We start from the raw sequence: 25519 nt of genomic DNA, 5'->3' as shown, positions 1-25519 counted from the left end.
TTATTATAAAATTATAATCATATAGACCAAGTTGCATAATCTGCTATTCACAATGGCCAGAAAAACTTTATCAATAATTGTCAAATTAGCTAGAGTACTATCTTAAATGAGGAATAAAATGAGGATAATAATTGTCAAAAGATATTTTATCATCACAAACTCATCGATAGTGTCTAAGATACAATTGTTTGAGGTCTGGAGACTATATCTTGAGATGATTGAAAGATGATCTATCTTATTTTGTTTAAGGGTGAAGCAGATAAATGTCTTGGGTTCTTCAGATAGCATTTCATCTAAAATTTGCATTTAAGACATCGTCTGAAACTTCAGTCGATAGCATTTTAAAATCGTTAACAATCTATCAGCTTTTTATATCTTTCTTCAGCAGTTGATTATGCAAAAACTTATCAAATTTTAAAACTTCAAGAGAAACAAGTCAAATACCCATTTTTGTTTCGTAGTGTGTTCTTCAAATACCAAACTAATTGATAATTTTATGATTTATTTTAAGCATAGAAGCTATTTTTTAAGCTATTAGCCTACTATGATTTGGTGATTCGACTCTTTTTTAATTTCAACAAGATACCACCTTTATTAAAATTTGGTACGTGTCCTCACAATAAAGGAAAATATGCACATCCATAGTCTCTCCCAATATTGATTCATCATCAACATAAATCATAAATTTACAGAATTCATTTTCGAAAGGATAAGGCGTGACATCTTCTTCACAGAATTGGAAAAACAGGAGAAAACGCAAAAGCCTAAATGTGCAATCTAATTTCCCAAATCCAAATATACTAATCCATATGAACACTAGAAGCAAAACGTTCAGGAAAGAAGAGAAAATTTATAGATTCATCTAAAATCTGTAGCTGAATGCCCATTTCAAGATTATAACAAAAAGATCAAATTATCATGTGGCAGATTGTTTTAGGAATGGAAGAAGTGACTACTAATAAAAATGAGTCAATGACCATTCTACAGCATAATTGCCTGAATCCTTTTCTTGTTCATGTTGTGCTTAAACCTGCAAAGATTGAACAGCCAACATATGCACATGGTGTTCTATGACAGGTTAAAACATTATGCCATTGCCCACCATTTCTGAGATACGGGTTCATGGGAGATATAGGCTTCCAATTTTCTATCTATTGTCTGCAGTAAATAATTATACTATCATAAAACATTTTGTGATTCTGAAGAAAGGAACACATGGAAAAAAATGTAGGAGATATTAGGCACCAATCTAGTATCTACAGAAAGGTATTACATTAACATACAGCATTGCTGTGCCTGTAATTCTGAAGACCATACGTCATTTGCAAAAGTTTCAAGAAGACTAAAGATTAAATTTAAGATACCCTGTCTAAAAGCAAAATATAAGGTGATATAGTATTCTTATCATGAAGGATTGCAGCCGGATTAGAGTATAAATGAAATATCTATCCGTTTTTTGGTAGCTCATTTGAAAGAAATCATAATCCAGTCACTGCACTTCCTCTACTACTTTCGTCAATTGGAGAGGACGGCTCTAGACCCAACTTTTGACAAATCTAGACAATTTTTGGTTCCTGAAGATCAGAAATAAAGGTTAAGGACAAAAAACAAAGACTTGACAATTATACATGCTTCCTCTTTGTCTGATTTCAAAGAAAGAAAATTAATTCACAATCACCAACAACAAAGACATTCATATACCTGTCAATCTAGTTTCTACATTCTTCCCTAACAACATCACCAAAGAGACATAAGCAATTGGACAAATAAATATTCTTTATTACTCTAACTATTTCATATCCAAGCATAAGGAGATAAAGTAACAGGAGAAAATAAATGTATCAATTTTTTTTAAAAAAAAAGGCTAAAGAAAACACGTAGTCAATTAGGACAATGGGAATACACTAATTGTACAGTCATACAAACTAGACCAAATACAAAAAATGAATATCATGCAGCATTCCTTTTGCAGTAAAAACAAATATGAATTTTCATTTAATTATTAGAATAAATTCTTTTTCTTGAAAGAAAAGAAAGCCTTGTAGTGAGATCCCCTTCCTTTCTTTGCAAATTCTAAATCTTCTACAAAGAACTGATGAATGGAGATTTTACTAGGTTTTTAAATAGTTTTCTAGGTTATTTTTGATAGAAAATGTAATTTGGAAAGTGAAAACTGTACGAAAATATATCAATGTTTAATAAAGTCAATATTTGTCTTTAGTAACTCAAATTGTGTGAATTTAATAGAATTCTAATATAATTTTGTTGATTGAACTAATTTTGTAGTAGATTCTAAGTTAAGAGTCAGGATAAGGATTGAAGAAGAGAAAATAGAAGAAAGTGTTCACTTTGGAGTGAATTTAGCAAAATAGAGTGAATATGTTCACTTTAAATGTTCAAAGTGAACACTTTAGAGCTTTCATCCAAAAGAACAAGTGAAAGTGTACATTTTAAGTATTCAAAGTAAATACTTTAGATGTGTAAATTCAAGTAAAACTTAAGCGTAAACACTTTAAGTGGTCAAAGTGAACACTCCACAGGTATAAATTCAAGAGAAGTCTGCGCGTAAATACTTTAAGTGTTCAAAGTGAACACTCCAAAGGCAAAATCCAAGAAAGTAGTTGTGCGTTAACACTCTAAGTACTCAAAGTGAACACTTCAATTGTGCGTTAATACTCTAAACACGCAAAGTAAACACTTCAAAGGCAGAATCCAGGAAAGAAGGTTGCGCGTATACACTTTAAGTGTTTGAAGTGAACACGTGCTTGACAAAACTTTGAAAAACCATTTTAAGTGTTCACTCTAAGCTTTTAAAGTAATCACCTCAGCGTAAGAAGATTCGAGAAAACCTTCTACATGTTCACTTTAAGTGTTTGAAGTGTAAACGTCAAAAAGGAGGGAAAAATTATAAAAATCTAGAAACTCAGATCTTTTGGAATCTGTTCTCATTTTTTTCATTTCTACACCTTAAGAGAGTTAGAGAGGGAGATTGAGGGGCAACTTCCAAGCTTTGGACTTTGAGGAATCAGTTGAAAATTGAATTTATGAAAAAATTTTATAGCTCCCCGTCTTCTACTTTTTCTTTCTCTTTTTTTTTATTAAAAAAAACATGTTATGATTTCTTTTTGTTAGGGATTGATAGATTCGATTTTGATATTGTAAATTGATTATGGACCTGAATTTTAAGACTTTGAACATTTAATTCTTTTCTTAATACAATTCTTTGATTAACTATTCAATTGAATTGAACCTAAAGAATTTTCATCAATGGAAGTTGAGTTAATTTTTCAAATCTGAATTGAATGTCAAGGTTATGAATATCTTAGGGATAAGAATTCGTGATCTTGTGATATCTTAATTTCTAATGCCTAATGCAATATTTGATTGATTTACACCTAAGAAATTATGGTAGTTAATTCAAAATTAGGATCAATGAGACAAGAAATTGAACTTTGATTAATTTGGTGAAATTGATCATCAATCAATTAAAGAACTTAGAGTTCAAATCTCATTCAGTTTTGCAATTGATAAAGAAGTGAAATCATTCCTACATATCATTTCATTTCTAAATTCATAGCTCTGTTTTACTGAATCTTTGCATTTCAGTGCACCTTTTACTTCAATTGTTAAATGATTCAAAATACTTCAAATTTTATTTAGCTCAACTAGTTATTGATTTGTGAAGTGGTAATTGATAGAACTAATCCCTAAAGACAATACTTGGGACTCAAACTAAATTTCAAATTTTATTACTTGTTACAACTACTTAGTACACTTACTAGTTAATGTTCTTTTAGCTTTGTGACAAGAACTGTGGGGTTATCATATATGGTATCACCAATCAAGAGCTACAATATTGGATGCCCTATTGGAAGAAAGTTCAAGTAATACTTTTTACAACCATCAACTTGATATTATAACAAAAGAAAACTTGAGAAAAAGATGGAGGGGACTAAAGCTACTAACATCTCAAACTGTTTATGATTCTATAAACCACAAATAGCAAGAGGATGATTCAAGCTCAAACTGAAGATCAAAAAACTGGTAGGACAAAGAGGACATAACAACTAGTCCCCCTTTATATTGGTTTGAAATTCCTTGTTGGAATTTGGGAAGGCAGTGCACCTAATCTGATATTAATCTTGACGTGGTGATGGTATGATTTATTTGAATATGTTCAAAGACTTCCTACTTAGAACCAATATATTGGAAGGCTTCTCAATAAATAATCCATCACCATCCAACTATCTAGCTAGGAGGTACCTAAAGTAACTTGAGGAGATCAAAGAGAGGGTTGGAAAAGGTTTAAATTGGCATTGCAATGAAACAAGGCATAATAAGAACTAGGGGTGGGAAACAAATTGAAAACCGATCGAATCTGTCAAATACGAAATAGAATTTTAATATCTCAGTCGGTCGGGTCAAAATTAAAGATTAACGGGTTAAAACTTCGGATGTCTGCAGGTATAATTGGTCGGGTGCGACTTTAAAATTTTGTATCCGACCCTGACCGACACCGACTCATATTATATGCTGTCAATAATTATACCTAGGCCCAAGCCCAACCCAACTTATACATCTCCACGGTTTGGTCATAAATTTTAGGGTTTCATTGTTTCACTTTTTCAAAATTTGTATCTTTCTCTCTTGTATGCGCTGCTTTTCTTCTTCGTTCAGAGTTTCACATTTCAAGGTTTTTTTTCTCAACATTTTTTCTTATCTCATACTTTACTCTTGTTAGCACTTTCCTGAACTGTCTATCTCTACCACCTGACTTAGCTTTTGTTTATTCAGAATCACGGTCTCGTTCCCTACTAAGTCTTGGGTGCTCTATTTGGTTAAGTCCCTTTGCATGGAATGGCAGTTATAGCGCAACGAGTATAACTAGAAAAGTTATGATTAGAGATTTTGGACTTTAGATTCTCTTTGGTGTAAAATAGGGTACAATTACTTTACTCAGTTCTCTTCTCTTTTTTTAGAAGCATTATAACTATATTGTAACAAAGCGAAATTTTTTTCCTTTTTTCTTCAATAATCTCTCCATTTTTTTTTATTGTTTTTAGGATTAACGGTATTCACAACTTAAAGGTTTTAAGGTACAATAAATACAGTAGCAAGTCTATATCTTTCTTTTCTTATCTTTTGCATTTTTTTAAGAGCTTAAAATTTTTGAAAATTTGCCTATCAGGGAAGTGGATTTGAAGATCAACAAGTCTCTTAATTTGAAGGTTCTTTAAGTATAACATCCTCAAAGGTACATCTATAGTTGTCTTTTATTTTATTTTTTTGCATTGACATTTGGGAGATTAAAATGTTTGAGATTTTATTTGCTGGTTTACTATTTTTTAATGACATTCTATTTTTTTATTTCTTAAAAAGATGAAAATATATGATATTTAATTTCTAATATTTGTTTTAGAATTTTTTTTAAGTTGTTAACTTTTTTAAGTAGAAGTTTGTTTGCTAAATACTGAGATAACGAAGCAAATTTATGTTCTTGTTTGCTAAATATATGATATTTAGTTTTTTATATTTGTTTCAGATTTACTTCTTTTTTTTTTTTGTTAAAAGAGTTTAACTTTTTTTAGGTGAAAATTTGTTTGCTAATTATAGAGACAATGAATTAAATTTATTTTATTCTTGTTATTTTTCTTAATTAGTTTAGAGCTAAAGAAAGATCAAAGGAACTTTTTAATCAGAATGTTCTAAAAGTATAACACGGTAACATGCTCATAGGGAAGCTTATGTTTGTCTTTCATTTCTTTTTACATCTCTAAGAACTTAAAATTTTTTATATTTTATTTGCTGAGTTACTATTCTATAATATTTTATTTTATTTTATTTTTTATTTTCAAAAAGACTAAAATATATGATATTTAGTTTCCTATAATTGTTTTAGATTTTTTTTGTTAAAAGTTGTTAGCTTTTTTAATTGAAAGTTTGTTTATTCAATATAGAGATAATGAATCAATTTATTAACTTTATCAATGTGTGTATTTATTGTTTGCACATGATTTGCTTGCACATGTCTAATTGAGTTTCTATTTTTTTTAAAATAAAATTTTGGTGTATGTAAATTTGTATTGTTTGAACTATTATTCATTTTGCTTGCACATGTTTAATTGAGTTTATGTTTTTAAAATTGCATATAGTATGCTTATTTTAATGGTTTGATTCTATTTAATTAGGTGTTGTTCATGTAATTTTTAAAATTTTAGAATTGAATATAGTAAATTGTTAGTGACTATGACTCCTTCGTTAAATGAGCAATGGAGCAGTCTAGTCAAAACCCGCTTCCAATACTTACCCAACCAACGCCTACATCTTTAAATGAAATTGAAGGAGTTGTTTTCATTAATTCTGCCTCAATAGTAGGAAGTGGTGGAAGTGAGCCTAATATAGAATCTGTAGCTGTTAATCCCACTTCTCTTTCTAAAGAAAAAAGAAAGTGAAAACCAAATACTAGTGGTTCTCAAAAAACTTCAGCAGTTTGGAATCACTTTACTAAATTATCTGAATCTGAATGTAAAGAACCAATTACTATGTGTAATTATTGTAATAAAAGGTATTATTGTGACACGAAAGTTCATGGAACATCAAATATGTTAGGACACTTAAAATGTTGCTCTAAATATACATATGCTATTAGCAATGATCCCAGCAAAAGAATTCTTACTTTTGGTCCTATTAAGAGTAGAGAGAATTCTAATTTGATTGCTGCAAGTCAGAGATTTAATGTAGAAGCATATAGAAAGGCTTTGGCTTTATTTGTCACCTTAGATGAACAACCTTTCAAAGTTGTTGAGGGTGAAAGATTCAAGATTTTTTGTAAACAATTGCAACCCTAATTTGTTGTGCCTTCAAGATATACAGTGGCTAGAGATTGTTTTAAGTTGTATGAAGCTGAGAAGATAAGATTAAAAGCTCTTTTAAGATCAAATTGTAATAGGGTTTCTCTCACTACTGATTGTTGGACTTCTGTTCAAAATCTTAATTACTTAACCCTCACAGTTCATTTCATAGATAATGAGTGGAATTACCAGAAAAGAATCATAAGCTTTTCAGTTGTTTCCAATCATAAAGGTGAGACTATTGGAAAGCATATTGAGGACATCTTAAGGGACTGTGGCCTTAGAAATGTATTTAGTATCACTGTTGATAATGCTTCTTCCAATGATGTGGCTGTGAGTTATTTGAAAAAAAGAATTAAGAGTTTTAGTGGGCTTGTTTTGGATGGTGAATTCTTGCATATGAGATGTTGTGCACACATATTAAATTTGGTTGTTAATGATGGCTTATAGGACATGTATGCTTCCACAACAAGCATTCGGAATGTTGTTAGATTTGTGAGGTCTTCACCTCAAAGATTAGCTAAATTTAAAGAGTGCATTGATTCAGCTAAAATTTCTTCAAAAAAATTAGTATGTCTTGATGTTCCAACTAGATGGAACTCAACATATTTAATGTTGGATTCTATTGAAAAATTTCAAGTTGTTTTTGAGAAGTTAGAATTTGAAGATGCAAGTTATTTGGATTATTTTAGGACTGCTGGTCCCCCTACAAGCATTGATTAGGAGAATGTTAGAGCTTTTATTAAATTTTTGAAGATATTTTATGATGTAACAAATGTTTTTTCTACCTCTGTTCAAGTCACTATACATGCTATTTTTCACCAATTAGCTTTGATTTTGTGTGAGTTGAAACAATTGTCCATGAATTTGAATTCTATAATGGCCTCAATGGGATGTGAGATGAAAAGAAAATATGACAAGTATTGGGTTAATGTTCTGAACATAAATCATCTTCTATATTTTGGAGTTATTCTCAACCCTCGATATAAGTTGAAGTATGTTGAGTGGTCTTTCAATGACATGTATTGTGATGACATTAGTTTTTCAAATGATTTAGCCAGTAGTATGAAACAAAGTTTATGTAAATTGTATAATTGGTATGCTACAACATAAGTAGCAAAATAAGGAGGTACAACCTTCTTTTGTGTCAATGGAAGGGTAGTCACATGGTCAAACATATAGTCCTACCATACTTGCAACACATATGGCTAGGACAGATGCTTTTAAACAATATTTGAAGACAAAATATTCTCTTGACCAAAAGAATGAACTTGATAGATATCTTGCTAAAGGTTGTGTTGATGGGGATGAGAATTTCTACTTGCTTCTTTGGTGGAAACACAACTCCTCACATTTTCCTATTTTATCATCAATGGCAAGGGATGTGTTAGCCACACCTATTTCCACTGTAGCTTCTGAAAGTGTATTTAGCACTCGGGGTAGAATATTGGACATATTTAGAAGTTTATTATCTCCTGAAATGACTGAGGCACTCATTTGTGGTCAAAATTGGTTAAAGCCTTCTCTTTATCAATTTAAACACCTTGATGTTGGTGAAGATTTAGAGATTTCTGAAAGAGTCATATTAGGTGATTATTTCTTATATTTTTTTTCATTTTATACATTTTTTTTTTGTTTCTAATTACTTCTTTTTCATGCAATGAAACTAAGAAATTCAAGATGAGTCATCTAATTTTTTGTGAGTTATTTTCTAAATTTAGTTTTCTCATTTAATGAAGTAATTATATATTATGTATTTATAAATTTTATTGTATATTTACTACAGGTTTTGAGGTATGTATTTTTTGGATATTTACAGACATGACATGTTGGAATATCAACTAATTATATATTTTGTGAGTTATTTCTAAATATATTTTTTATTTTAATGTACTATTGATATATGCAAATTAAATTTGGTTGTCTTATGAGTGCAATCGTGGGCTATTATTGTATTAGACTGAAATACCTAACTAATACAATTTTTTATGTATTTTCTAAATTTATTTTTCTCATTTAATGTAATAATTAGACATTATGTGTTTATAAATTATATTGCATATTTATAGGTTTGAAGATCTATATTTTTTGGATATTTACAAACATGACATGTTAGAATGTCAACCAATGATATATTTTGTGAGTTATTTCTAAATTTAATATTCTATTTTAATGTATTGATATATGCAAATTTAATTTTAGTTGTCTTGTGTGTGTAGTTATGGGCTATTGTATTTGCAATATATGTAAGGGTACACAACTTTTTGACTTTGGCAGCAACACCTCCTACTTGACTATTCTTAGGTAATTTTTAAATTATAGTAATTCATATTGCATAATTTTTCATATTTTCAAATTTTTTTTTAGTGTCATATGTACATTTCTAACGTAAAAGCTATTTTGAGTGGCTATTATGTGGCATAATGACAATAGGATTTGGATTTCTGGAAGTTCAAGCAGAGTTTCTCTATTTTTTTTTATCTCATTTCTTTATACGAAGATTAAAATTTGCTTCTTATGTATGATGTTAGTGATATTAATAGTATGTTAATGTATGATAATTAAGGAGATAGTTTAATTATGTCAATAAAATTGATGGTTTAAATGCTAGAATGATGACTTTTGTTATATCATTTATGTTACTGGTTTGATAATTTTGTTTATAGTACAGCCTTGTGCAATTGGTTAAGAGTTTAAAAATTGCCTCACTTGCAACTTCCACACAAAACAAGAGGTATAAAAATTAGTTCAAATTTATCTTTTTAAAGAACTTTTCAATTATTTTCTTCATATAAATGTTAATTTATAAGTATTTTGTATTCTTTTACAAGGTTTGGTTACTAGTTCTTAACTCAATGCTCACCACATAATTCTCAAAAGACATGCTTTACAATTTTTGCTCAGAGTTGGAAGAAGCAAACTTATTTTAATTTATTTTTTAAGTTATTTTTTTATTTGATTGATCTCATGATTATCAAGTATCTGTTGCTAGACAATGAACATATTAATTTAAAAAAATTGTTTTAATTAATTAGCTCAAACAGTTAATTATTTTTTAGTACTCACGTAAAGTTGCAAATTTATAAATAAATTGAAATATATATGTATAATCAGAAATTATGAGTTGTAAATATATAAACTTGTAAAATATACATGTATAATGAGGTTTTTAAATAATTTTTTTATTAGGACTAAGTAAAGCAAATAACTATTTATTATTAAGGGTCTAAGATATATAAAAGGAAAGTTTACTTTATTTTTTTTTGTAAAATTTGCTTTTATAAAAAATAAAAATAACCTTAAGTATTCAAATAAAAAAATATACAAACCGTAAAAATCCACTCGATCAAACCAATTTTTTTTTATCTGACACCCGAATCAACCCAATGAATTTATAATTACTTTCAGCCTAAAATATTTGTATATTTAATTTAATCAGTTCTAAATTTTTGAACCTGAAACTGACTTAACCCACCCGTTACCCACCCCTAATAAGAACCATTGTTGTAAGTAAAGAAGTTTGTTGGTGATTGAACTTGTCGATAAGATGGAGGTTGATAATAAACCTAAAATAGATTTGGATCCAAAAGGTATATTAAATGAAACTAGAGATGATCATGTTACTCTTTCACTTCATGCACTTGTTTGGTCAACTAATCCTCATATAGAATATTTACTCCCTCAAATGTCAATCTCTCACTATCTTGATTCATAATAGCATTACTAATAATTTTATGGATATTAAAATTGCCATATATAAAACAATTTATTAATTTTCACCTCAAACCTTAAGCAGTAAGGATAGTTTGTTCATGACATGCCATCAGTGCCTCTAAGACGAAGTTAGCAAGAGCACAATTTTTATACAAACTTCAGAGTTAACCTGAAGATTCATACCCCTACATTTGACTCCTTTATGTGAATGGTTCACTCTAGAGGAAAAATGAAGAGTTATAACCATTAATGAGAAAATTAATCTATAAGTTCATGGTGAGATACATGCATCAGTATAATGAATTATAAGGTTACTAAAATTTATATCCTTGATTGTCTCATCAACAACTATAATCACACTTTTTCATCTAACAACAACAACTAAGTCCTATTGTACTAGGTGAGGCTCGGTCAACAACAATAAACCACAAAATAAAATAAAATAAATTAAAGATTTGAGTTGACAAATTTCAATGATCATGATACAAGATAAACAACTCAAGCAACAAGCTAACAATGAAGAAATTAAGATAAACATAAATAAGCAACAATTAACCATGAAAAACAAAATAAACAACAAAATATTTATTTATTATTAAATCTTATCAGATCATAGCACCGGTTGATAGATGACACATAAGATATAGCAGTAAAAAGCATTAAAAAAATTAAAAAAATGCATATTTAGGAGAACTACTAGTATGTGAAAGTTAAAATAAGCAAAAAATAAAAAATAGAACTACAAATAGTTATCATGCAAAACAATGAAAGGAAGAGACTGCACTCGTGCCATGAACACAACGAAGAAGAGCACAAGCGCAAACAAACTTCGATTACTCATTTCTAACAAAATAGCAAAGCAACAACAGTAGCAGCAAGCAAGGAAGCACTCTAGAGTTGCATGCTTTATACTTGTAAATGACAATAGAATCGATGTGTTTGATGCATTAATTTGTAGCACAAGATGAGTTAATTTGTAACACAAGAAATCTTGTGCCATCAATGCGAAACGTACCATCACTCAGGCAGCGTGCTTTCTCATGCATTGCTCCCATCCAATTTTCTTCGCTCGGCTTCCCTCCACCGACATGTCGTAATGGTGTTAAATAAAATTAAATTTTTCAATTAATTTTGTAATATAGAGAGCAAACTTAGGTCATCTCATACAAACACAAATTCATTATGTTTTCAATTTTAAACATGCAACGGTGGTTAATTTGAACGATTTTGTGATTAAAAGATGAATTTAAAATGAAAGTAATTTAAATGAAAATGAACCTAAAACTGAAAACGAATTTAAAATTTAAAAACAAATCTAAAACTGAAAACGAATTTAAAATTTGAAAACGGATCTAATAACTAAAAACGAATTTAAAAACAAAAATAAATTTAATTTAACTCAGAAAAACAAAAACAAACACAAATTGAAAATAAAATGAACTGAAAAATAAAAACGAAAACACATAATGAATTGAAAAACAAAAACGAGAATTAAAACCACACATTGAAATCACGAATCACAGACGTAAACTAGGATTACTATACCAAATTTATCTAAATCTCGAACGTAAAAGCAATTAATCGATCAATATTACACTCAAGAATAAAACCAAATTCAATCAAATTATGAATGCATCAATCTTAGTCAAAAATTGCAAAAAAGTAAAAAAACAAACTCGGAGAGATCAATCGATTTTGCAATCTACCCTTGAGACGAGATGATTCGCGAGAAACAAATAATTTAAAATGCAACAAAATTCAAAAAGAGGCATGCGAATGGAACGAAAAAGGATTTTCTCTCAAAAACAGGAAAAAGTCTTTATCCAAAAATGAAATTATGAAAACAAAATTATGAAAGGGAAAGGAAGAGAGGTGAAAAAAGGAGAGATGTGCAACATCAACCTTTTGACCCCTATATATACTAGTCTTAAATGAAAATGGAAATAAATGGGCCAAAGCATCTCCAAGTAATTATAATAAAAGCCCTAAATAAAAACTCTAAATATAAAAGGTATGTTTTAAGTTTGAACTTAAAAAATTAATAGAAAATAGCTATGAACTCCAAACAGTACAATCCACCAAATTGAAGCCCAGGAAGTAAAGAATCAATTGCAAAAAGAATCAGCTAAAAAAGAGATCTACAAAAAAAGTTATGACCAAAATAGTAAACAAATGTTAGAATAGCGAAAATATAAAATATAAAGTAAATATAACAAGTATTCATGAAAATTCTAATTTAATGCAAGAAATAAAAAAACATGCTAAATGAAATAAATAAAGAAGTAAATATATTTTAAAAGATGCAATAAAACTATAAATATGAATACAAAATATAAATCATCAATCATCACACCACTCCATGCATGTTTCTCTCGTTTTCACAATTATTTCATATAACTTTAATTGATGCTTCACTCAGTATTTTGCCATTTACAAATTATTAGATAATTACATGTTACAAATGTTTATAATCTTAGCTAATGATTTATTATAGCATATCATTGAACTTTGTAACTTATACAAAAATATTATTAAAATTTAATTACCAATCAGGTAATAATTAATTAAATTATAGATGTATAATTTGATTTTATATAACCACCTCTTATCATGTTTTAATATAATACTAAATCTTACCATTATTTATTAAAATATTATAAAAATTAATATTTTTTATATTGTACATATGTTGTACAAGTATTTTTAAATTAAAATAAAATTAATTTTTAATTAAAGATACATTATATCATTTTCTAAAATTTAATTAATTTTAAAAGCAAATATTATAATTATTATTAATAAATATTTTTATATCTAATTTTTATTATATTTAATTATTTATTATATTAAATATAATTAATTTAAAGAGAATAAATTTTTAAAATTAAAATCAGTAAAATTTAAATTAATATTTAGTGAAAAAATAAATAAATATTCTTTATATGAGAAATTATATAACATATTAAGAAAAAAAATTAGTTTCTAAGAATATTTGACTATTTTTATATTTATTAAAGTAAAAAATTAATGAATATTATAATAATTTTTCTATTATATAAAATAAATAAGTAATTCGAAAAAATTAAAAATTAATATTTATGTAAGATATTACACATTAATATTAATACATGTTGCATGATAGTTGATTAAATTATAAATATATAGTGACTTTACATTCTATAACAATTTCTTGTCATATTTGATATAATAATCAATTTTAAAATTAAAAAAAATTTAATATAATAAAAAATAAGAAACTTTTTATATACTGCATATGGATTGCACAAATATTATTAAATTTAAAATTAAAATATTTTGATTATTGATAATAAATATTATTTTATTTTATTTAAAAAGATTAAATTTTTATATTTAAAATAATATTAAATTAAAAATTACATACTAGGTGTAAAAAATTACATAACATTTATAAATAAATTGATTTATTCATAAATTATTCAAGATTAATTCATTAAATATTCAATTAAATTATTTATTTATTAAAATAAATAAGTTTAAATTTAAAAGTAATATGAATTATTTAAATGAGTTAATCTCAAATTTTTTAAATTTAACATCTTTATATATATATATATAATTTTAATTATTATCTATATATGCATATTATTTACTAAATTTTAATTTTTAAAAGTTATATTTTAAACATGTAGTCATGCTTTTTGTGAAAACATTACTTTTATAAGAAAAGATTTTATATTTAACTTTTAGATATTTGATAAAATTATTTTTAACTTTTTAGTTTAAAATTTTTATTAAATAATAAATTATAAAAGAATCTATGTAAAACTTGTAAAAAATTATAAAATATGAAATAATCTATTAAAAATTTGTATAAAAAAATATAAATGATTTTAGTGTAAAAATTGTACTCACGAATCAATTAAAATTTATAATAAATGTGATTTTGATATGTAACTATTACATATATTAATTATTTTAACTTATATGGCAGTTACGCTGTATATGTAGTGAGCAATTTCAAAGTTTTAACTTATTTTTTATTAACTTAATTTCTTTATAAATTTTGCATCATTTAAATAATAGTATTTGATAATATTATATGATATAATGTTATTATTTCATTGATATTTAAAATTTATTTTATTATTTATTTTGAATATGTATTTCTTTAAAAAATAACTGCAGAGGAAATTCCTGTGAGTCTATACTAAAAATAAATAATAACAAATATTTTCATATCTTCCGAGAGAGTAGTACCCACGAAAGCTTAACAATATGTTCCAAGTGTTGTGAGTTCTGCGCTGCCAAATCAACAACCATTCAACAACAATCCCAATTTCTACTCAGCAAAGGAAATTCATCTCTTCCTTAGTAAGTGTTCTCTCCCTTTCTCCTCTAATTATTGATTTCTGGGTTTGTGTTAATTTTTTGATAAATCATAACAACCCCTTTATGATACCATATGTTTTTGTACTAACCTAGTTCTATGAAGATTATATTATACTTGTTTAATTTTTACTATACATGTTTTCTTTCAAAATTTTAATAATTTTACAACTGGTGGCCTGCAATTTCTTCATAAGGGTTTTCAGGGGCAAGTTGATTTTTCTGTAAAGTGGATGGGAGATTCTAATGCGTCCAATTTTAATCATCACACTGTGGTCTGATAATTGCTGTTATATCTGAATAGGGAAAGTTGGATGATTTTGTAAAATGGGTACAAGCAATGTGAAGTCAGAAGAAGGTACCCTAGAAAAGGAAAATGTACCTGTTCCTGCATTTTCAGAATCAAAAGAACAGGTGGTTCTGCAACCTGGAACTAACTGCAAGGGAATTTTACAGAGTTCTTTGTCTTGTGGAAATGAGGAGGATGTTCAGGTTAATATTATTGGAAGTGGGTGCATAATTTCTGGTGGCAAGCCAGTTGAAGATGCTTGTGAGGATGACACTGACACTGAGTGTTCCAGTTCCAGTTCTTTTGGTGATACGGGATCTGGTGTAGAAGATGCCTTGGGCTCAGCATTCACTGACACTGAAGTAGAATCACCAATGTGTGATGATTGGAGTAAGACTGCTGTTAGGTATGTTTGTGACTCAGTTTCAATCTTCTTGTATTGTTTATTTAGAAAACATAGCTGAAAACATCGAAAAAACAGGGAAAGAAAACTATCACCATACAGAGAAGAAGGATTATTATCCAATTCTTTTTACAGTTAAATTTCGTCCTTTTGCCCTAATAAAAGACATGTTTGAAAGTCTGGCGCAACACTTTTTAGGGTTACTTTCTAGGTAGATATTACAGAAGAATCATCTGCTTCTATTCTCTCTATTTTGATAAGTTTTATGTAATACAGTCTTAAAAGTAAAATTTTGTCTATCAGTTGTTTTTGTAACTTTGTTGCCATTGACTAGAGTTGTGATAGTTTTCATGTTTGATTTCCCACATTATGTTGTTTAGCTGCTATGTGTTTGATTATAATATCAGTTGCTTACATTTTTGACAATTTACACTATTACCCATTCAGAAAGAACAAGACGACCACAGTGCATTGGAGGAGGTTCGTTCATCCTATTAGGTGGCGCTGTAAGTGGATAGAGTTGCAACTGAAGAAACTTAACTCTCTAGCACTGAAATATGATACAGAGCTTGCAGCATATGATTATATGAAGCAGCTTGAGTTTTCAAAGTTTTCAGTGGATGATTTTAATGTCAAATCAGTACCCATATCTGATGGCAATCGCAGGAATAAAGTTATGAAGAGAAAGAAAAGGAACAAGGCTGAAGAACGTGATTTATCATCATATATGTCTAGCCATAGTATATTCTCTTACTATGGTATGACATTTCTTGGTTGGTTGTATTTTTTTCCAATGCATTTCTCCTCTGTATTAATCTTTTTCTCTTTTTGTGTTGCTTTTCAGAAAACAAAAACCATAGTCATGACGCTTGTTTGGAAGATTTCCATGGTGATGCCTTGAGTGAGTAGCAGTACTATAAATAATGCTGTTTTTGTTATGTATGTAGCTATTATAATTTATCTCATTGTTAAATTGTGAATTGTAGAAGGTGAATGAATTACATACACAGATTTTCATGTGTTTATTGGCATGAATTATGCGAAAAAGGTTTTAATCAATGGTTATATGTTTCCACTTTCCGTGAGATTCTAAAATGTTGCATCCTGTTTCAATGATATCAGGAGGTAATGCAGATAACATTGAGGAGCTCAAGTTTAATAGTATATGGTCTTCTGTAGAGCATGAAGATAATGATAAAGCAGTCAATGACATCATTCAAAAGATTGAAGACCTACAGTCACAAGTTCAGAAATTGAAAGCTCGGATTGATAATGTGGTTAGTGAAAATCCAGGAAAGTTTTGTTCTGTAACTCAATTGAGCATGATTGGACCATCTGATGGATTTAATCATTCTGGCCATAATTCTGCTTCTTTTGCCGGCAATGAAAACACACTTCCAGTTAGTTTTGTTCATCCTTCATCACAGAATACATCTGAGTTAAACACCGAAGATCTACTTTTGACTGAAAATACTTTGTCAACTAGGGAAGGGATAGCTCCCTTTATTGAAACCACCAATAGGCCCCACCTCGAGGTTCTGCAAGAAAATGTAAGTTTTTTTATACAAAATTAATTTCAACTTGTGTGTTACTATAATTTCTGTTTTGGTTGCATTAATTTGTGAGTTATGAACTATTATATGTGGTTGTACTTGAAATTGGCTACCATTATGATGAGGTGGTTTTCCATTACTTGCACCATGATGTTGGTTTTTGTAGCTTCTGTTTACTCCATCAATCCATTAAGAAAGTTGTTCACAAGAATTGAGATGCAACAGAACTTCAATAATGCAGTTTATGACTGTTCCCATTTCTTGCTATCCAATTCACAGCAGAAAAATGAGATGTACAGCCTTTTATTTTACTTTTCAAATGAATGTCCTCGGGACTTCATTTTAAATTTTTCTTATGCTTGTGTATGGTAAAATATTTGTATGTAAATTACTCTTGACCTGCCATGTTATATTCTAGGTTAGTCCTAGTTGTGCCAACTGCCACGTCATATGCCTTTATCATCCCTTATTAATAAGTGCTTCTTTGATTCTTTGAAATTTTGAGCTGATAACAAAAATTTTAGTAGTCATTACCCTACCAATCCATCTACAAGGTTATATGTTGAAAGGGTAAAAACTGTTCTGTCCCTCTATGTTTTAGGATCATTACAGAAATTGTAAAATTGTAACGTTGTCCTTTCTTGCCTCCTTTCTGCCTCCAGATCAAGGATGAAATTCTTGTACAAAATCAGGCAGCTAATGAAGAGTTGCATGATTTTGAGAATGTTAGAAATCAGTTTGTGGAGAAAGCAAAGGAATCAGTTGAAGAGCAGAAATCCATTTCTGCCATTCAAGTCTCAGAATCTGATATGGACACAGAGAATGCCGTTTCTACTTTGAAAGCTTCTACATCAAAATCAAATATTCGCAGGAACACAAAGAGGGGAAGGAAGAAGTCTGGTGCAAAGAGATGGAGGCGGAGATAACCTGGAAAACTGAATCTGCATGCAATAATTGATTGTTTCTTGAGACAACTGGAGGAGCTGAGAATTTATAAAAAATGTTGCGACATCATACTGTGTAAATTCTGGTTGTGTCTGGCTTTCTTTTTCTTCCATCAAGAAATGAGTTCAATTGTACATAACGCAAATAAGCATAGTATGTTCTATTCTTAGAGGAAATACTATTTCTTAATTTAGTTAGGGATTGTTGCATCAAGAATTGAATGAATCTTCTCAGTTTGCTCTATATAGTCGCGGCATATCATGGGATTCTTTTGACAAAAGATGATTGTGTTCTTTCTAATAGCATGTTCTTAAATTGTTGATTTCATATACGTTAATCATGCAAGCAGAGAAAACATGCTGCTTTTGTGTAGCAGCTGGCAGTTAAAACTAACTGATATTTAGTAAGTAGTCTAACAGGTATATAAAGTGTACCTCGGTCGATATAAAAAAACCGATCTTCATTTTAACTTGTGCCATTTTTAGTCAACTCAATTTCTCAATAGGTATTTGATGCTTGTGGATCTGTTTCATCTACACCTGAATTTAACATTATTATTATTATTTGTGACCACATGATATTTTCATCAGATCAGTTTTTTAACTTATAACCAATCTGATCATTGACCGACTAAGATCTGGTTAAGGCTAGATTGATTCGACTGTAGATTAATTATAAATTCAAAGATCGTTTAGATCTAAGCCATAAAAGTTTTAAAATAGGAAATTTAAACAAAATGTGTTCTACGATATATGTTTTGAATAAAATTATATTAATATAAAATACTATTATGTTATACAAAATATTAAGTTAAAAACCGTAAAATTTGTCACTTATTATATATTTTTAAAAACTATTATTTTCATGTTATTTGACATGGTTTTGGGTTGGACCAACTTGAAGTTTGACTCACCTGAATCATTAAGTTTTTAATTTCAATTTTCAAGACTCAAATTATAGGTCTAACAAATTAGCCTTGGGTCAAGATTAATTATCAAGCCTCATGGATCAAAAGTGTTCTCAGTTATTTTATATTTCAATAAAATTCGATGTGCGTTCCAATCTTGCCACCGTTTACCTACTAGTCTAAAACCAAAATTTTCCAAGATTAGCCACTTATGAGCCTGATTCCGACATGGACTTCAAATTTTGAAAGGGATAAAAGAATACATATATGTTCTTCTGACTTTCCAATTTTCATTCACTTCCCTTTGACCTCTCCTTTCAGCTTTCTCATGTTTTCAATGTCAACAGATTATTTCGGCTTTCATTTGCTTACATAACTGCTCCAAGGTTAACTGAATAACCTCCAGATGTGAATGAAAGTAATCACCAGCTGCAAACTCTCTGAAGCTACCATCAACCTCAATAACACTGCAAGCAACCTCTTTATTTGTTCCTCTTTTCTTCATCATTTGTTTAACATCCTCCACATCTGTCCACCTTTTCTCTGTAGCATACAGGTTTCTTAACATCACGTAGTCTCCAGCACAATCCTCATCAATTTTCACCACCTCTTTCAGCACTCTCTCAGCCCGCGAAACATCATTAAAGTAACCACAAGCAAATAGAAAAGAACTCAATATTATCCCATTAGCATCATAAGGCATGGTCTGAATCAAATTTTCAGCCTCTTCCAAGCATCCAGCCCTTCCTAGAAGGTCAACCATACAACCATAATGCTCAATCTCAGGTGCAATTCCAAATTTCTCCATTGCTTTGAAGCATTTTCTTCCTTCCTCTACCAGGCCACAATGGTTACAAGCAGATAATACACCAAGCATAGTTATCTCATTCGGTTTAAACCCTTCCCTTATCATCGCTGTAAATACCTCCAACGCTTCCTCTGCATAGCCATTGACTGCAAGACCATTTATCAAAGCATTCCAAGAAGCTGTTTCCTTTTCAGCCATCTCCTCAAAAACCAATTTTGCTTTTGTGATTTCACCACATTTTGCATACATATCAATCAGTGCAGTGCAGACGCGAACAGACTGGTCAATCCTTTTCCTTTGAGCAAACCTATGGATCCAACCACCCAAATCCACAGCACCCAAATCAGCAACAGCAGGAAGAACACTCACAACAGTCACTTCATTTGGTTCCACGGTAGCACCCGATTGCATCTCGCGAAACAACTTCAACGCCTCATGGGGCCGTTTATTCTGGCAATAGCCCCCAATCATTGCATTCCAAGTAAACAAATTCTTCTCAGGCATAAGATCAAACATCAACCTAGCAGATTCAACATCACCATTATGACAATATCCTGAAACCATACTAGTCCAAGAAATCACATTCTTATCCCTCATCTTATCAAACAAATTCTGAGCCAAACCCATACACCCCAATTTCACATACCCATCAATCATCACATTAAAAGCAGCAACATCTCTATCAGGCATCTCATCAAAAAGCTTCCCAGCCTCGTCCATATCCCCACACCTCGCATAACCAACAATAATAGCAGTCCATGAAACCCTGCTTCTCGTAGACATTTCATCAAACACCTTCCTTGCACTACCAACAACTCCAAACTTCACATACATATCAACCAACGCAGTTGCCACATATAAATCTAAGCAAAAACCATTTTTGACAACAACCCCATGAAGCTCTAGGCCTTCTCTGGCGGCCATGCAAGCGGAACAACCCTTCGCAAGCAACGTGAATGTGTACCCATCAGGTGTAAACGCGGTTTTTTCCCTACAAAGATCTCTGTAGAGGGTGAAAGGCTCAACGAACTGGCGAATGGCGAAGTGGGTGTTGATCATGGAGTTGCAGAGAAATGGGTCGCGGTTGTGGGTGGCGATGAGATCAAAGAAACGACGAGCGTGTTGAACAATGGCGACAGCGTTGTTGGGACGCGAAGAAGAGACAGCGAGGGAAGCGCAGGTTGTGATGAAAGTGGTGAGGAGATTGAGGTTTTTGTGGAGAGAGTTATGGAGCATGAAGCCATGGATTTGGAGAAGGGTGTTGAAGCTCTTCGTCTTCCGTTGAAGAAGGTGTAAGCATTTTCTTCCTTCGGGGCTCCACAGTGTTCGTTGTGGCTGTGACGCCTCTCCCATTGGTTTTTCGCTGTCTTTAACTGTTCCATCTGTGTCTGCTAAATTCTGTGGTAAACTATGGAGCATGCTAGGGAGGTATGCATAATTTTTTAAAAAAAAATTGTAAAAATAATTGTATTCATTGTTAAGTTGGATGTTAATTTTAAATAAGTTTGTTATCCTTTCTGAATAAATTAGAATCGTTAAGACGAATCAATTTAAATTTGCATCATCAAATTTAAAGTTTACATTTAAATTAATGTAGATTTAGTTTGCAAAAAAGTTTATAATTATGGAATCATGTATCAAGTTGTCCATTTTCAAATTTTATGAATGGGACTAGAGTGAGAAATTTAGGCAAGGAAGTCAAGGCTAAAGTGTTATGTGATTAAAAAAATTAACCATCATATTCTTATTTATTCATCTGATATAATATTTATATTTAAGGTGAGTATTGAAATTTAAAAAGGTTATTCTGTATTTGTAAAATTGACAATCATTGTAAAAGTGGATTCTAAACTTTTAACTTACTTAGAGGAGCTTAATTCTTTTATTAAATAAAATATAATACTCTTATAAAATTGCTGAAAACTTGGAGGTGGGCCCAACATACGTGTGCCACCATTTACCTCTGCTCCTGCCGAAGCACTTAATCTGATTGCTTTAATTTTAATAAAAACAAAATATTTAGTTTATTATCATGAAATTCGTGGTTATATTTCTTGACTAATTGAAAATGCATTCCTTATTTCATTAGTATTGCTTAGAATTTTGAAAAACAGTTAATTCCTTAATCTATTTCTCAAGGGTCCATGGTTAAAAGTCTCCGAAAATTAAAACAAGCCCACAAGACCCATTATAATATTTCCAAAGTAGTTAAATGTAAAAGTTGTCTATTTCATACATTAATTTTTCAATCAATATAAACCACAATATCAATAAAAAAAAAATGACTAGTTTGATAAAGCATTTAGAGCAAAAGATAATTTCTCAATATCATTAATAGAACCTTAGAATTACGACATAATCATCCACTCGAGTAAAAATTCAGGCTACATCAATATCCTAATCAAAGAGATTTAACTATTCGTAAAAAAATTGGAGATAAAATAATCCTCGTCAATGCTTTTTTGAAATCCTAAGATGTCCTTTGAAAAAAAAGTTCTAGTTTGATAGAAGTGTCTTTATTTTTTTTTTACCATGTTATCCTTTTGTTTTATGTTAGTGTCATGACAGTACAGTCATTATGTCAGCCTGGGGTGTCCAGAGAATAAACATTAGCCTAGTATTACACGCCATCACATTGGGTATCCTGAGGAGGCTCCCAAGCTCCATTTTCAATTCTGAGTCTTCAGTGCCATAGCATTAGACGGTGGATCTTGCTTTCCTTTAGTTCTTCCTTCCTTTGCTTTAGCAATTAGATAGTCACCTAATTAAACAACCAAAATACTTATTCAATTCACAGCATTGATAATTTAACTAAGGAACAATAATACTAACAATAGATCTATAGACTGAAAATTTTTAAGAAAGCATACACATACTTTTTTATAACTATCAAAAACTTAGACAAAGGTAAACTACATGCTAAGCTTGAAAAGTCAACTTTATTTGAACCTAATTATCATTCATCGAAATAACCATAATATTCTAAATTAGGAATAATAGATATACCAAGTCAAGCATGGATATGGAAATAAATTAAGGAAAGAAAGTGTGTTCACGTGCACTTAAAAATATTATGCATTTTTCTTACACTTAATTATAATAACTATAATATCGGTCATATTTAAAAATTAATCTTACACACTAATATAATTACTAACTGATAAATATTTGATACTTATTAAACTATCAATGCATAGGAAGAAAAATGAGGTAATGCAGTCACGTATTTACCTGAACTCTAAATGGCATAAAAGAAAAACAAAAATAGTAACCTTTTCTTCCTCTTATAACAAGAAATTATAACAATAAATAACATATACATAATGAAGGAAAGATATTTGAATGCTATTCAATGGAATTTATTACATAAAGCACAAAAGGTTTTGTCCTTGTGAACGTGACGAGGTAGGTGTTCTGCTTCTATAGGTTCAGGTGTAGTTGGAGGATCTAGTTCTGTAGGTTCAGTTGTAGTTGGAGGATCTGGTTCAGTTGGAGGTGTAATTGGAGTTTGATTTAGTTCACTTGGTGGTGTAATTGGAGTTTGATCTGGTTCAGCTGCAGGGGTAACTGGTGTTTGATCTGGTTCAGCCGGAGGTGTAATTGGAGTTTGATCTGGTTCAGCTGGAGGGGTAACTGGTGTTTGATCTGGTTCAGCTGGAGGTGTAATTGGAGTTTGATCTGGTTCATTTGGAGGTGTGATTGGAGTTTGATCTGGTTCAGCTGGAGGTGTGATTGGTGTTTGATCTGGTTCAGTTGGAGGTGTAATTGGAGTTTGAGGATCTTGTTCAATTGCATCCTCAGATGTTGTCTTTCCCTTGACCATTAATCTTAGGATCTTAGTAGCACTAATAGCCAAAATTGTAGCCGAGGGAACAAATATAACATCTGGTATGACATTCATAAGTGCTAGTTGAGGCACTATTTTTCCTATTTTTTTAGCCATCATGGCTGCTGGTGGTGCCACTATTGCAGTGATTATCATAGATTCATCCACTTTGTTGATATTCACATTCTCATTAATGAAGTCAATGAACATCTTCTTTTTGTCTTCCTCTTTCGCTTCTTTCCATTGCTTGAACAAGTTCTGAATAATGAAAGTATCTGAGTATAACTGAAAATCTTATTGCCTTGTGCAAAATTTTGAATGAAGAGCACGAGATAGAAATTTTTTTCCCAAAGAAATCTAGGTTCTCTCTTGTTTTTGAAGTTGCACTCAATGAAATCCTTTTACCTCACTTCAACTAACAATATCAATCTTTAAAAACTTAGTTGAAGAAGGAAAAATTTGATAAATTTATTAGAGAAATGAAAATCATATACATGCGAATGCTAAGGTAGAGTTAGTGACAATAAATATATATTGTTAAAACAATGTGTCACAGAAGAATAAATGAGAAGTCACTATTTATATTTTAGAAACTACGGTGTTACTAAATATCTTTTATGGACCATATTAATATCAACCCTTCAAAGTTCAAAATAGTAGTTATTGGATTTGTTTTTAGTCTTGTCAGATAAAATTATACTGCAAATTTTTTAATATGTATTTAGGGACACATGTTAAAAAATTAATAAATAGTAAATTTTTATTAAAAATTATAACATGCAATATTATCAAACTATTGGATTTCAAGATATCTTTTAATCTTTAATAAAAACTATTATATATATGTTCTTATTATATACTAACAAATAAAAATTAAATTGTTGTCTTAGCATAAGAAGTTTTATGATGCATGCAAATGAAGTAAACGTTATCCCAGAGGATAACTAACCTTTACATCTTTATATGATGGTGCAACATAATGCTTGCCGGGTAAGGCCATGTTGATAGTGCTGCATTCAATTTATTACCAAGAATGAGTGACAAAGATTAACCACTTTTTTGAGAGAGTGGATAACAAGAAAGGTTTATCAAATGAAGCAGTGTGTATGGGCTACGAGTCCATTCCAAACGAAATTTTATTTTCAATGCGCTTTCCATTATTTACTGTATAAATGTATGGCAAAATAAAGGACTTCAATGATTTTGTTTTATTCTGATTGTTGACATGAAAATATCTTCTTAAAATTTCACACGCTCTAAAATATGTCAATTGAGGATTTAAAAAACAAACATAATTGAAAGTATTTTCACAATTACAAATGAAACACTAGATCCTAACCATTGAATTACTATATGCGTCTTAATCATTAATTACATCCTATGTAACTTTTATGTTTTTAATTATCTTCATTTACATATCATTCCAAAGGAAATAACTTGATGATAGATTAAATTTTCGTTGGAATTGAATTGCATGCTTACTTGAAGGTATCGAGAATGCCAACATTGAATCCATCAAAATCATTGACATTTTTTTCAGCAAATCGCATATACAGTGTATCCATTACCAAATCCACCATCTGGGTCGTTGACAGTCCTGTGATTAAAAATTAAAATGATATAGCATTAGTATAAGACAAAATAAGTACTATATGAAGGGATAGAAATTTAATGACCTTTTCCTGCCATGAAACCCATGCTCATCGCCATTTTTATTTTTTTGCTGTGAATACTTGAACACAAAAGCTGTAGTTAAACAAGTATTTAGAGTGGGGTAATGGTATCTCTAATTTTGCGGTTGAAGAAAAGGATGACATTCTCTACACACTTCCAATAATATATCATCAATTCTTTT

The 25519-nt window shown here is 30.0% G+C and overlaps 3 protein-coding genes across 7 annotated transcripts; 1 reads left to right on the top strand and 2 right to left on the bottom strand.

Moving 5' to 3' along the window:
* Nucleotides 1–14745: 14745 nt before the first annotated feature.
* LOC113862925 lies at nt 14746–18447 on the top strand. 5 transcript variants are annotated; one of them, XM_027496230.1, is made up of 7 exons: nt 14746–14918; nt 15238–15628; nt 16073–16131; nt 16267–16383; nt 16470–16526; nt 16748–17175; nt 17841–18399. In XM_027496230.1, exons 2-7 carry the CDS (start codon nt 15261–15263, stop codon nt 18102–18104), a joined length of 1293 nt encoding a protein of 430 aa, XP_027352031.1. In that variant the 5' UTR covers nt 14746–14918; nt 15238–15260; the 3' UTR covers nt 18105–18399. The 5 variants fall into 5 exon arrangements, with proteins under 5 accessions (XP_027352031.1, XP_027352033.1, XP_027352032.1 ...); XM_027496232.1 differs by adding an exon at nt 17733–17748 and having other exon boundaries at nt 16073–16383; nt 17841–17980; XM_027496231.1 differs by adding an exon at nt 17706–17748 and having other exon boundaries at nt 16073–16383; nt 17841–17980.
* LOC113862517 (pentatricopeptide repeat-containing protein At2g44880) lies at nt 17824–21257 on the bottom strand. Its single transcript, XM_027495599.1, has 2 exons — nt 19311–21257; nt 17824–17834 (listed from the first exon to the last, which is right to left on the bottom strand). The coding sequence occupies exon 1, from the start codon at nt 21255–21257 to the stop codon at nt 19371–19373; it is 1887 nt and encodes a 628-aa protein (XP_027351400.1). The 3' UTR covers nt 17824–17834; nt 19311–19370.
* Nucleotides 21258–22507: 1250 nt separating this feature from the next.
* On the bottom strand, nt 22508–25374 carry LOC113862516 (proteoglycan 4-like). Its single transcript, XM_027495598.1, has 5 exons — nt 25341–25374; nt 25147–25261; nt 24614–24674; nt 23205–23922; nt 22508–22599 (listed from the first exon to the last, which is right to left on the bottom strand). Exons 1-5 carry the CDS (start codon nt 25372–25374, stop codon nt 22508–22510), a joined length of 1020 nt encoding a protein of 339 aa, XP_027351399.1.
* Between the last annotated feature and the right edge of the window lie 145 nt (nt 25375–25519).

Source organism: Abrus precatorius, unplaced genomic scaffold (genome assembly GCF_003935025.1).
Source record: "Abrus precatorius isolate BTA unplaced genomic scaffold, Abrus_2018 Scaffold3, whole genome shotgun sequence".
NCBI classification, from domain to species: Eukaryota; Viridiplantae; Streptophyta; class Magnoliopsida; order Fabales; family Fabaceae; genus Abrus; species Abrus precatorius.
Note: the sequence above shows the minus strand (reverse complement) of the source record. Positions and strands in the feature narration are given on the sequence as shown.